The sequence below is a fragment of the Alosa alosa genome, chromosome 14 (genome assembly GCF_017589495.1).
Source record: "Alosa alosa isolate M-15738 ecotype Scorff River chromosome 14, AALO_Geno_1.1, whole genome shotgun sequence".
Lineage (NCBI taxonomy): Eukaryota > Metazoa > Chordata > Actinopteri > Clupeiformes > Clupeidae > Alosa > Alosa alosa.
This window is the reverse complement of record NC_063202.1, coordinates 11,459,444-11,471,578: the sequence shown is the minus strand read 5'-3', so window position 1 is coordinate 11,471,578 and position 12,135 is coordinate 11,459,444. Positions and strand designations below refer to the sequence as shown.

At 44.0% G+C, this 12,135-nt stretch overlaps 1 protein-coding gene across 1 annotated transcript in view; it reads left to right on the top strand.

Moving 5' to 3' along the window:
• Positions 1–12,135, top strand: part of ppip5k1a (diphosphoinositol pentakisphosphate kinase 1a) — a 68,407-nt gene that overhangs the window by 37,553 nt on the left and 18,719 nt on the right. Inside the window, exons 17-25 of the mRNA XM_048262322.1 lie at positions 2,046–2,167; positions 2,309–2,491; positions 3,694–3,835; positions 5,083–5,306; positions 5,935–6,062; positions 6,161–6,275; positions 6,747–6,854; positions 7,339–7,599; positions 8,878–8,971. Coding sequence (XP_048118279.1) covers positions 2,046–2,167; positions 2,309–2,491; positions 3,694–3,835; positions 5,083–5,306; positions 5,935–6,062; positions 6,161–6,275; positions 6,747–6,854; positions 7,339–7,599; positions 8,878–8,971 — 1,377 coding nt within the window. The remainder of the gene's footprint in view (positions 1–2,045; positions 2,168–2,308; positions 2,492–3,693; positions 3,836–5,082; positions 5,307–5,934; positions 6,063–6,160; positions 6,276–6,746; positions 6,855–7,338; positions 7,600–8,877; positions 8,972–12,135) is intronic.

Below are 12,135 nucleotides of genomic sequence, written 5' to 3'. Positions count from 1 at the left end.
AAATGCATTGAAGATTTTACTTTTTGACACTGCTTTTTTCCCCCTCCACAACTGATTTTGATTTAGTTTTTTATGTTTTGTTTTCTAAACTAGTTTACTGTTTCTTTTCTCGGATTTGTGGGTGTTTCACCTCACCATAACCTGTTTTTCAATGTGTTTGTCCGATGTTTTTTCTTAAATCCTCTTTTTCTCCGTGTCTGGTCTCTGCTGGTCTGTGGTCTGTGGTGCTAGACTGTGCCACTGGTTGGCTGGGCCATGAGTCTCCTGGCGCCGGCGGTAAGAAGGCCCTGGGGCCCACGCCACACCAAGGCTGCTGCCCTTAACCCCCCATCAACACCACCCTAACCAGACAACCTGAGCACTCTGGGGCTCTAACACACTGACTACTTAACACTGACCACTTAACACCCTTGGGAAAAGGAGGACGCACTGTCTTTGGATTCATGCTTTGCAACCGCTCCCTTGGAAGAGCTTCCTTTTTTTTTTCCTACTTCCTGTGAGCACTGTTTGGGTAGGTAGAAGATCTGCTGTATAGCTGTATATGCATCAGAAAGAGGCAGATTGGCTTTACTGGAGAGACCGATTGAGGAGGATGTGATTGTCTGCCATGACATGGAAGATAGAGGGAGTTGTCTGATCACAGGCAAGATGCACAGCAGAGATTGTTGTCTTAACAGGTTGCCATACAAATAGTTTGTATTGACCTTATCACAGGCAAGATGCACAGCAGAGATTGTTGTCTTAACATGTTGCCATACAGATAATGTGTATTGAACTTCTCACAGGGGAGCCAGAGTAAACTGAGATCTACAGTAATTGTTCAGATCAGTAGTGAAAGGGATGGGAACATGCAATTTAAGATACTTCTGAAGATTGTAATTTTGCTAGCAATTTAAATGAATTGGATGTTTCCACACTATATTTTTCATTGTTATACCCTTTATAACTTACTTTGTAGATGTATAGTCATCACTGACCTCCAAACTGTCTGTGGTTTGTTTTAGTGAAGAGAGGATTTATAATGACAATCTCAAACAGTGTAGTGGCCTGCTCTGTTCTAGAGAATGTCATTACTGGTCATGGTTTTATACCGTATAAAAGCGCAAAATAAAAGCCTTTGTGTTTGTGTACAATTAAATACGTTTTCATTTTAATCCCAGACTGCAATTTTAGTTTTTAATCTCAGACTCCTGCCTTCTTTTATCACCAGGACAGAATCATTGGTGTCCTACAGTACACACTTTTGGTTACCAAATTTTTTTTTTTTTTTTCAGATGACTATCTTTCAGCCTGACAACAGCAAGTAATTTGTTGTCTATCTGTAATCTAGTTTATTTTTGTCATTTGGTTAAATGCTGGCATTGTAGAATATGTTTTGGGTTCATTTAGATTTTTTAGGGACGGGTTTTTTTCTCCTTTACTGTCAAGCTCCCAGTAACATTTTCTCTCCCTCCCTGTCCTGCATTCCATAATGTGTGTAGGCCCATTTTTGTAAAGTGTTTCCCATATTTTCCATTATGCGTGGTGCATCTCCACATATGGTGTGTGTGGTGCATTTCCACATAGGTGTGTGTGTGGTGCATTTCCAGATAAGTGTGTGTGGTGCATTTCCAGATAGGTGTGTGTGGTGCATCTCCGCATATGGTGTGTGTGGTGCATCTCCACATATGGTGTGTATGGTGCATCTCCGCATATGGGGTGTGTGGTGCATTTCCACATACTGTAGGTGTGTGTGGTGCATTTCCACATAGGTGTGTGTGGTGCATTTCCACATAGGTGTGTGTGGTGCATTTCCACATAGGTGTGTGTGGTGCATGGATGTGGTGCTGCAGGGGCTCTGGTCTCGGTCAGATGTGTGTTGGTTGCTTGCTGTAATGAGCCTGTTGTAATACTGTGTTAATCCTGTTGTGATGACGGTTGTGACTGCCCTGGTATGGTAGGTGACTAATGTGCAGTTCTGTTGCACACTGTTCTAGCCTGCAGCAACATCTATACATATGTGGCGGTGGTGTTGTGACGAGTGTTGTTTTCCATTTGTGTGGTAGGTGACTATGCTGGGTTTCCTGGTTGCGGTCTTCTTAGACTTCACAGCACCTACCGCCACGACCTCAAAATCTACGCTTCTGACGAGGGCCGTGTGCAGATGACCGCTGCGGCCTTTGCCAAGGTACGTATATATGCACATCACATCCCAGGTGTGTGTGTGTGTGTGCATGTGTGTGTATGTTTTGTTGTGTGTGACATTTGTACGTGTTTCTGTGTGTGTGTGTTAAAAGTGCCTGTATTTTGCATGGCCGCTGTGCCTTAGGGTCTGCTGGCTCTGGAGGGTGAGCTGACGCCCATCCTGGTCCAGATGGTGAAGAGCGCCAACATGAACGGCCTGCTGGACAACGACATCGACCCGCTCAGCAGCTGCCAGCACCGCGTCAAGGGCCGCCTCCACGAGATCATGCAGAAGGACCAGGACTTCACCGACGAGGAGTATGACAAGGTAGGAGGGCCCTCGTAGGACCAATACCACCTCCACGCCCCCCGCAGTAGACTCCTGCACATATTACAGGCAGTGATTAGCCTAGTAATTAAAAATGTTCATCATACTTATTGTCTTCAAGCTCTTGAATAGAAACCCAATTCCAACACAGCTATTTGTGTTATATACTGTACATTTTGATCCAAGTGTAAAAATGGAGCGATCTGCTTTTTTTCTAACTTCAGAGCAGTATTCCGTTTTCAGAGTGCCAGATAGAATTTATGGACACACTCACACTAATAAATGTCATGGAGGTCCCCAGTAAAGTAGGAGGCTCTTTATGCAGCGGAAAGGCTGTTGCTAGTTCCAGTTTAATGGCCCGGCTTGTAGCTGCCTGTGGATCAGATTAGAATCCGTCCTGGCAGCTGTGTGGGGTTCGTCATTGTTCGTCACGAAAAGGCCTCATTTTACATGAGAAAGAGAATCAGATGTGTTGTTCAGAAGCATGCTAAATGCTGAATGCTGATTGCTGAAATGGGTTGAGTGTGAGGTGTTGTTCAGAAGCATGCTGAATGCCTGTGTAGAGTGTGAGCGAATTCAGCCGTGTGTGACCATATTCAATTTTAGGTTTTTGTGAGAGATTTGAGTCGTGGGTCTTTCTGTGACTGAATTCCATTTCAAGTCATTGTGAGAGAACCAAGATGTGGGTTTTCCTGTGAGATTACTTGTAGAAGTGTTCTGATTTTCCAAAGAATAATTCAGATTTTCTGTGGTGAGCAAGCCCTAGGCCTATAGGAGTGTAGTGTCAGTCTGCCAGTCAGCGTCTCAGTGTGAGAGTGAGAACAGTTATTACTGTCATTCCACATCCCTCTTTGATCTAGCTGGATGCTAATTAGTCATAATGGGGACAGAGATGGGATTATTTTAAGCTCATTTGCACTGTCTGCGCTGTGATAACCGGGTTCTAATTTGTTTCTTTTAAATTGTCTTTTTATTCCTTGCTTGACACACAGTACATTCTGTGACTTTAATGGGGCTTTAAAATATCTTTATTAGCTTGGGTCAGTTTGATCTCATTTGTGGAATGTTTGGAATGATGTGGAATTATGTGCTCATATCTTTGCACAGATATGCATGCATATGTGCATATATATGTATCAATGCATTGGTGTGAGAATATATATTCATGTAAAACCATATTTTCTGTCTGTGTGTGTGTGCAGTTGGCCCCCACTGGTAGCTGCTCCCTTGTCAACTCCATGAAGGCGATAGGAAACCCTATGCTTATGTGTGACAGTGTCTACGCCCTCATCCAGAGCCTCACCTCACAAATCCGCAAGAAGATGGAGGATCCCAAGTCCGCAGGTCTGTCCTTAAATGTGCCTGTCAACACAACTACTGTAGTCCCTGAAATATGTTTAAAGGCTACACGCCAGGCTCAGTTGGCCTTCAGTGCACATGCCTCAAGTTGACCTTGCTAAGACAAGTGGAAGCTGTGGACAAATGACTCATCGCCTCCCACTACTCCACACGCATGGAGGCACAAAGCCAATGCAATGATCTGCACTAGCAGGTAGGCTAACTAGTTAGGCTGTGCTAATTTGTGTTGTCCACTGGTCCAGTGACCGTATGAAAATGCAGTCAATGCCTTGCATGGCTGCATGTCTGCTATTTGGGCCAATGTCTCTGTGAAGCAACCCTGTGCTGCAAACGGCAGCATTCCCATCAAGTCAGATGGAATTCACTGGAGGATGGGCCTGGGAGCTCTTGTCTGCCCCCTGCTGGTGGCCTGCCCATTAACAGCAAAGGGAATTGATTTCTCAATGCTGTGGTCTGCTGCCCTCTTCAGTTTACTGGTGCTAGGAGGCTATTCATTTCCCATTGCAGATAACATGATTGTAGCAACATTATACATACTTCGTCGTCACCCTCTGGGTATATCAATTGCATAGGTCAGTCCACCCTTACCTTGTAGCCGCCTCCTCCTAATAAAAATGTGAAGGAAATGTGGAGAACATGCAGCAAAGACAGAAGTAAGAAAGAAATGAGAAGTGCTTACTCAGTTAAGCATCCCTTCTAATTACAGCAGCATTGTTGTTATCCTCAGAGTCAGAGTCAGACTATGTCATTGTGGTCAGCACAGTTAAGAGATGTCTGATTACTGATGACTCTCCTCTGAGTGGTTGAGGTGAATGTGCTTCGGCAGAGCAGCTGCTTTCCTCCTGCCTGTCTCCTGCAGTGGCCCTGGACCTGGGCCTGCTGAGACACTCCTCTGGGTGTGTAAGGGGTCTGCTCACACACGTGCCGCGGAGGATGCACCCTAGTAGTGGCAGGTCTAGACACATTACGTTTGATTAGACGATTACAAGCTAGAAAGAAACCGATCACATCGTCTCATGTGTGAATGCACAATCATAGCAATGACACAGGAGCAAGTACCTTCTATTTTAACACCTGAGCCGAAGCAGAAATGGGGTAATACGGCATGGCACATAGCCCATCTTTTCTTTGAGCTGCTGATTTAAACATTTAGATGAATTTGAAGTCTGTGTGGTCAGAAAGGACAGGAGATGGTCAGCATGTGTGTGCTCTTTGTCGCCCCCTGGCTGCAGACCTGCAACTGTACCACAGCGAGACCCTGGAGCTGATGCTGCAGCGCTGGACCAAGTTGGAACGAGACTTCCGCATGAAGAGCGGCCGCTACGACATCAGCAAGATTCCTGACATCTACGACTGCATCAAGTACGATGTGCAGCACAACGCCTCCCTGGGCCTGGAGAACACAGTGGAGCTGTTCACCATGTCACGCGCGCTGGCTGACATTGTCATACCGCAGGTACCTCACCCACTCACCCACTCACTCACTCACTCACCCACTCACCCACCCACTCACCCACTCACCCACCCACTCACCCACCCACTCACCCACCCACCCACCCACCCACCACCCCACTCACCCACCCACTCACCCACCCACTCACCCACTCACTCCACTCACCCACTCACTCACTGTACACCGTTACACCACCAATGCATTATTTAGAGAGAAATCTCAAATCTTACTTTCCTTAGAGCTGTTTATACTGAGGGGTCCAGTACACACACGCACACGCACACGCACACGCACACACACACATACACACACACACACACACACACACACACACACACATACGCTCAAAGGGAGCATGCCAGCAAATGTCTGTGAGTAGAAAATGTCACACTTAGCGCACACACTGTATCTGTTTTGAGGCATGTACACATTGTTATCTGTGAAGCTGATTATATAGCTCAGCACAGAGGGAGCATATGCTCTCACTGCCAGCTTGTTCTCCCTCAGATAACCTTATCAGTAATCAGCACACAGCCTATGAAAACAAACCCATGGCAGCGGTGATATGAGATATGAGATAATACACATAACATTGCCTTTGATGTGTGTGTGTGTGTGTGTGTGTGTGTAGGAGTATGGCATTAATAAAGTGGAGAAGCTGGACATCGCCTATGCTTACTGCCTCCCTCTGGTCAAGAAGATCCAGCTGGACCTGCAGAGGACTCATGAGGACGAGTCTGTGAACAAGCTGCACCCTCTGTGAGTGTGTGGTGTGTGTGTGTGTGTCCATAGCTGTGTTTGTGTGGTTTAAGATTCCACAGAGTGTCAACTATGTGGTATTTCCCGTCTCCTCTCAGGTACTCCAGGGGAGTTCTGTCTCCAGGACGACATGTGCGCACACGTCTCTACTTTACCAGCGAGAGCCACGTGCACTCGCTCCTTAGTATCTTTCGCTATGGAGGCCTTCTCGATGTAAGTGTGTGTGTGTGTGTGTGTGTGTGTGTGTGTGTGTGTGTGTGTGTGTGTGTGTGTGTGTGAGAGAAAGAGACTGAGAATGGGAGAGTTATATTTGTTTGTCTGTTGTGGCATGTCCGTCAACAAAAGCATTAATGCTGTGTTCAGAGTGTCCACAGTGTTCAGAGTCCTGAGTGCAACATTAGATAACTAGCACTATTCCATTCATCTGTAGTCATTTCCAATACTAAGACAGTAAATATGGCATCACCTCATGATCTCAGCAGAAGGAAATATAAGATCTGCTTCTGACATTATTCTTTGTGCATTAACCCTTGGGAGATCAGACTCTGGACTGTGTTAAGCACTTCTGCACAATTTCATTTGCTGTAGTGCTATATAAATAGAATTGAGATAAATATATAAGCACATTTAAACGAGAACCCATGAATTTATTTCTTTGTCATTTGTTTGTTTGTGTTGGTCCAGGAGGAGAATGACCAGCAGTGGAAGAGGGCGATGGACTACCTGAGTGCTGTTTCTGAGCTCAACTACATGACTCAGATAGTCATCATGCTCTATGAGGACAACAACAAGGTACTGTGTGTGTGCGTGCGTGCGTGCATGTCGATCCTGACAACAAGCTGAATGCTTCTTAAAATAGTTGTTCATTGGCAGTGCATGCTATGCCCTCCTAGTGGCACACCCCTTGTGTGATTAAGATGGTCAGGATGATTTGAGTTTTTTCCATCTGAGTGTTATAGAATATTTCTATTAGCAAGTGTAAATGGGCTTTGTATACATTATTCAAAAACAGCAACGAGAAGCTGGTAACGATAGTTGTGCATGGACAGGATGGGACCACCACATGTGTTGATAATGTGTTAGTGTTGTGGTGGTGTTAAGCTTACCTCTCGTCTCTGGGCAGTGTTTGGATGTTTGTGCGTTAGTGTTGTGGTGGAGGTGGTGGTGTTAAGCTTACCTCTTGTCTCTGCGCAGGCCCAAGAGAAGCCTTGTGTTTGGATGTTTTTGTGTTAGTGTTGTGGTGGTGGTGGTCAGCTGACCTGGTCTCTCTGTGCAGGACCCTTCGTCAGAGGAGCGCTTCCACGTGGAGCTACACTTCAGCCCGGGGGTGAAGGTGAGCGAGGAGGAGAACGCTCCCTTGGGCTTCGGCTTCAGGCCAGCGTCCAGCGAGGTACACACATGCACACACACACACACACACACACACACACACACACACACACACACACTGTCTCTCTTTCTAGGACACATAGTCTACAACAGCTGCATGCATGAACAACACACTCTCATAACTGATGCTAGATCAGATCACGCTGATGTCAGTTAAAGTATTCATATTTTTAAATATGTAATTGGAGGGTGTGGCTAGGCCTTCATAATAAGCACATGTTTCTGTGCACTGAATGATTCTGAGGGCCAAATTTGCATACAAATGCGAACACAGCGTTAGCAGCGTCATTGCCAAACCACAGGAAGCACGTGCTGGGTTTATTTATTTTACGTGCTATTTATCACACCTGCTACTCATTATGTAATCAGCGCCTATCTCCGCCCCCCTAGCGTCATTTGCAAACATTCACATTCATTTGGGCTGTAACCAAAATAACTCCGTAAAAAATGTGTTCTACTCTAAGTACATGCATGTGTGTTTCTGTGTTTTCTTTTGTGTGTGTGTGTGTGTGTGTGCATGTTTGTCACTTAGCTGTCATATAGCTGCTTTTTAGCCTACAGTATACACTCCAATATCTGTGAGGCGTGTGTGTGTGTCTGTGTCTGTGTGTGTGTGTATTTAGCCTACAGTATACACTCCAATATCTGTGAGGCGTGTGTGTGTGTCTGTGTGTGTGTGTGTTTAGCCTAAAGTATACACTCCAATATCTGTGAGGCGTGTGTGTGTGTCTGTGTCTGTGTGTGTGTGTTTAGCCTACAGTATACACTCCAATATCTGTGAGGCGTGTGTGTGTGTGTGTGTGTGTGTTTAGCCTACAGTATACACTCCAATATCTGTGAGGCGTGTGTGTGCCTGTGTGTGTGTGTGTTTAGCCTACAGTATACACTCTAATGGCCATTGAAATATGCCTACTGTGTGTTATGTTACTGATATGTTACTTGTGCATGTTTGTCACTTAGCGTGTCATATAGCTGCTTTTTGTATCTACAGTATATGTGTAACTTTGTGTGTGTGTGTGTGCAATATCTGTGAGGCGGTGTGTGTGTCTGTGTGTGTGTGTGTGTTTAGCCTAAAGTATACACCCAATATCTGTGAGGTGTGTGTGTGTCTGTGTGTGTGTGTGTTGTTTGTAAATTATACACTCAATATCTGTGAGGCGTGTGTCTGTGTCTGTGTGTGTGTGTGTTTAGCCTACAGTATACACTCCAATATCTGTGAGGCGTGTGTGTGCCTGTGTGTGTGTGTGTGTGTTTAGCCTACAGTATACACTCTAATGGCCATTGAAATATGCCTACTGTGTGTTATGTTACTGATATGTTACTTGTGCATGTTTGTCACTTAGCGTGTCATATAGCTGCTTTTTGTATCTACAGTATATGTGTAACTTTGTGTGTTGTGTGTGTGTGTGTCCCATGTCCTGTGCAGGTCCTGTCTGAAACGTCCTCGTCTAAAGGGGGAAGCTACCGCCTCTTCTCCTCTTGCTCACGCCAGTCCCCTGAGATGAAACAAAGTGGCCTAGGTGGGTATCACACACACACACACACACACACACACACACACACACACACACACAAACAAAGACTCACACACTCACACAAAGACTCACACACTCACACCCGCACAGCCAAATGTATTTGCACATTTGGGAGTGTGCACACACACACATACAGACACACACACACACACGGGCACTTAGTGCAGTATCATCTTCTGTCTGGACACACACAGATTGGATTAGATGGGGATCGTCTTTCTCCTGACCACCAGTTACGGTCTGTCATCAAATACTACTACACACACACACACACACACACACACACACACACACACACACACACACACACACATACACACACAGACACACACACAGCTTTCCAAATGTGTCATTCACAAGCAATGACATCCAACAGCCAGTGGGTGAGTAGAGATGTCATTTAAAGGACCGTAGTATTAGCAGTATTGGTAGTTGCATTTAAAGGGCAGTAGTATAGAGTAGTATTGGTAGTTGCGTTTAAAGGGCAGTAGTATTAGTAGTATTGGTAGTTGCGTTTAAAGGGCAGTAGTATTAGTAGTATTGGTAGTTGTCATTTAAAGGGCAGCAGTATTAGCAGTATTGGTAGTTGTGTTTAAAGGGCAGTAGTATTAGTAGTATTGGTAGTTGCATTTAAAGGGCAGTAGTATTAGCAGTATTAGTAATATTGGTAGTTGCATTTAAAGGGCAGTAGTATTAGCAGTATTAGTAATATTGGTAGTTGCATTTAAAGGGCAGTAGGATTAGCAGTATTAGTAATATTGGTAGTTGCATTTAAAGGGCAGTAGTATTAGCAGTATTAGTAATATTGGTAGTTGCATCTGATTGTGTCATATACAGCTGATGCCCACTGAGCTCCTTACTCTAGTCAGATGGCTTTTCTCTGAGATGATGTAGTCCTCCTTTAACTACTTTACAAATAACCCAGACCCTACAACTGTGAAATGTCAACTTGGAGTGACGTTTGACTTAATGTCATCTGTGTAAATATTATCCGCTAGTATTTTTTATTAAACCTGAGTTAACACCATAAACAGGCCTGCATTTCAAAAGTATAATAAACATGGTGGCATAACATCATACTAGAAACTGTGCTCTGTCCGAAACATAACAAAGATCTCTTACCAGTTAATCACCATTTAGTTTAAAGGAATATCTGAGCATCATTTTCAAAAAAGGTGAAAATAATGGTTAAGACAATGAAGCAGGGACTGAGGCGCTACTACACTTTTTTTCAAGACGGGCCACTGACACAGCTCCTCCCAATGAATTCTTACTGACACTGTCCGAAGTTGTTTTAACAGTGAATTATTTCCAATATGCGGGCTCTTATTACTTACAGAAGCGTTGGGTCAGTATGGGTAGTTGCTTAAGACCGCCATCACGATGCCTAGTAATGGGTTTATGGGAAGCTAAGTTCATTGACAATCCTGTGAACAACCTATTCCTCCCTAAAATCCCTCTTTGGAAGAGGTACATTGACGATGTATTCTTTATTTGGATGGGGACTTCTCTGGAATTAGATCAATTCATGGCCTATGTTAACTCCACGACACCCTTTTTAAGGTTCACAGTGGAACACTCTACATATAAGGTTAATTTCCTGGACTTGACCATCTATAAAAATTCCCAAAGAGGTCTAGAAACATCAATCTATCGCAAACCCCTCAGTAGAAATACCCTCCTCAGAGCAGATAGCCATCACCCCAAACAACTCATTAAAAATATTCCCATTGGCCAATTTTTACGACTCAGAAGGAATTGCAGCAGTGATGCTGAGTTTGAGTGCGGGGCAGCAATAATGACAGAGCGCTTTCTCAGCAGGGGCTATGCTGAAAGTGACATCTCCACAGCCTATGTACGAGCCAGATCGACGCAACGAGCACACCTCCTGGTTAAAACCAAACGCGCCTCGAAGCAAAGACTCTGTTTCTCCACAGAATTCTCGCATATTGGTGGAGAAATAAAGCATGTCATTAAGAAACACTGGCACGTCTTGCAGAGCGATCCAGCTCTTAAAGACATATCCGCCGAACCGCCGCGTATTACTTCAACTCATTTATTAATTGCAACACCACCCATGTGATTTACATGTTGAAACTACGCATTGCAGAACACAAAGCAGCCATTCGTAACCGGAATATGGACTATGCTATTGCGAGACATCATGTGAAAGCGAATCATGGCTCCAATGCGTCCCTTAAATTTTGGGGGATTGAGAAAATCCTACCCTCCCAACGAGGAGGGCACATAGTGAGGTCCCTACTACAAAGAGAGGCTTTCTGGATTTTCACTCTGAACACAGTAAAACCTAATGGTCTTAATGAGGAACTTGGCCTCTCTTGTTTTTTATAATCCACACTTTGAGGTACCTGTATAAATGTTGAGTCTGTATGTATATTTATTTTCTATACTTTTACATGTACTTCTTCTTTGAAGGTGTTGAATGTATGTATACACACAGTATATATATATATGTATGTATTTTTCTTTATTGTTTCCTTTTGGTGGTTTGTTTTTTCCCTTTTCTGTCTACATCTGAGTGCTTACACAGGACTGCTTAATTGATGTACAGTACTACACCCACCTAGGCCAGTAACCAATGCCTTGTAAATCTGACTCTTTAAAAACTGTACATCATTGCCATTGACTGTTTGACTCTGAAGAAGACGCATGGGCGTCGAAACGTTAGTCAGTTTGCACAAATAATAACATGTTAAGCATTGAGTGCTCCGGTCCTGCTCCTTGGCTCCTGTTAGACCTTGGATCTTCCTTAATGGTTAAGACACCTTTGGTATAGACATTTAGTTGTTTTCACAAACGTGCATATTTTTGTCAATTCACCAATTTGCAAGGCTTTGCTAATATTTGCAAAAATATAATAGCTTCATTTTTCCATTTGATACCATAGGGAGTTTTTATACTACCGTTCCAAACAATACAATTGTACGATAATGTTTGGGTCCCAGATAGCGCTGAAGATAATGGTAAAGATGGTAAAGTCTCTGTGAATTGATCATAAACCTGATTTGAATTTCTTTAAAATCTGAAGAATTAAGTATAACTTTTCATGTAATGACAATGGCACTACGTTGGCACACAGCCTACAAGAACATTAAGAGTGAAAAAGACATATTTTTTGAAATCTTTGA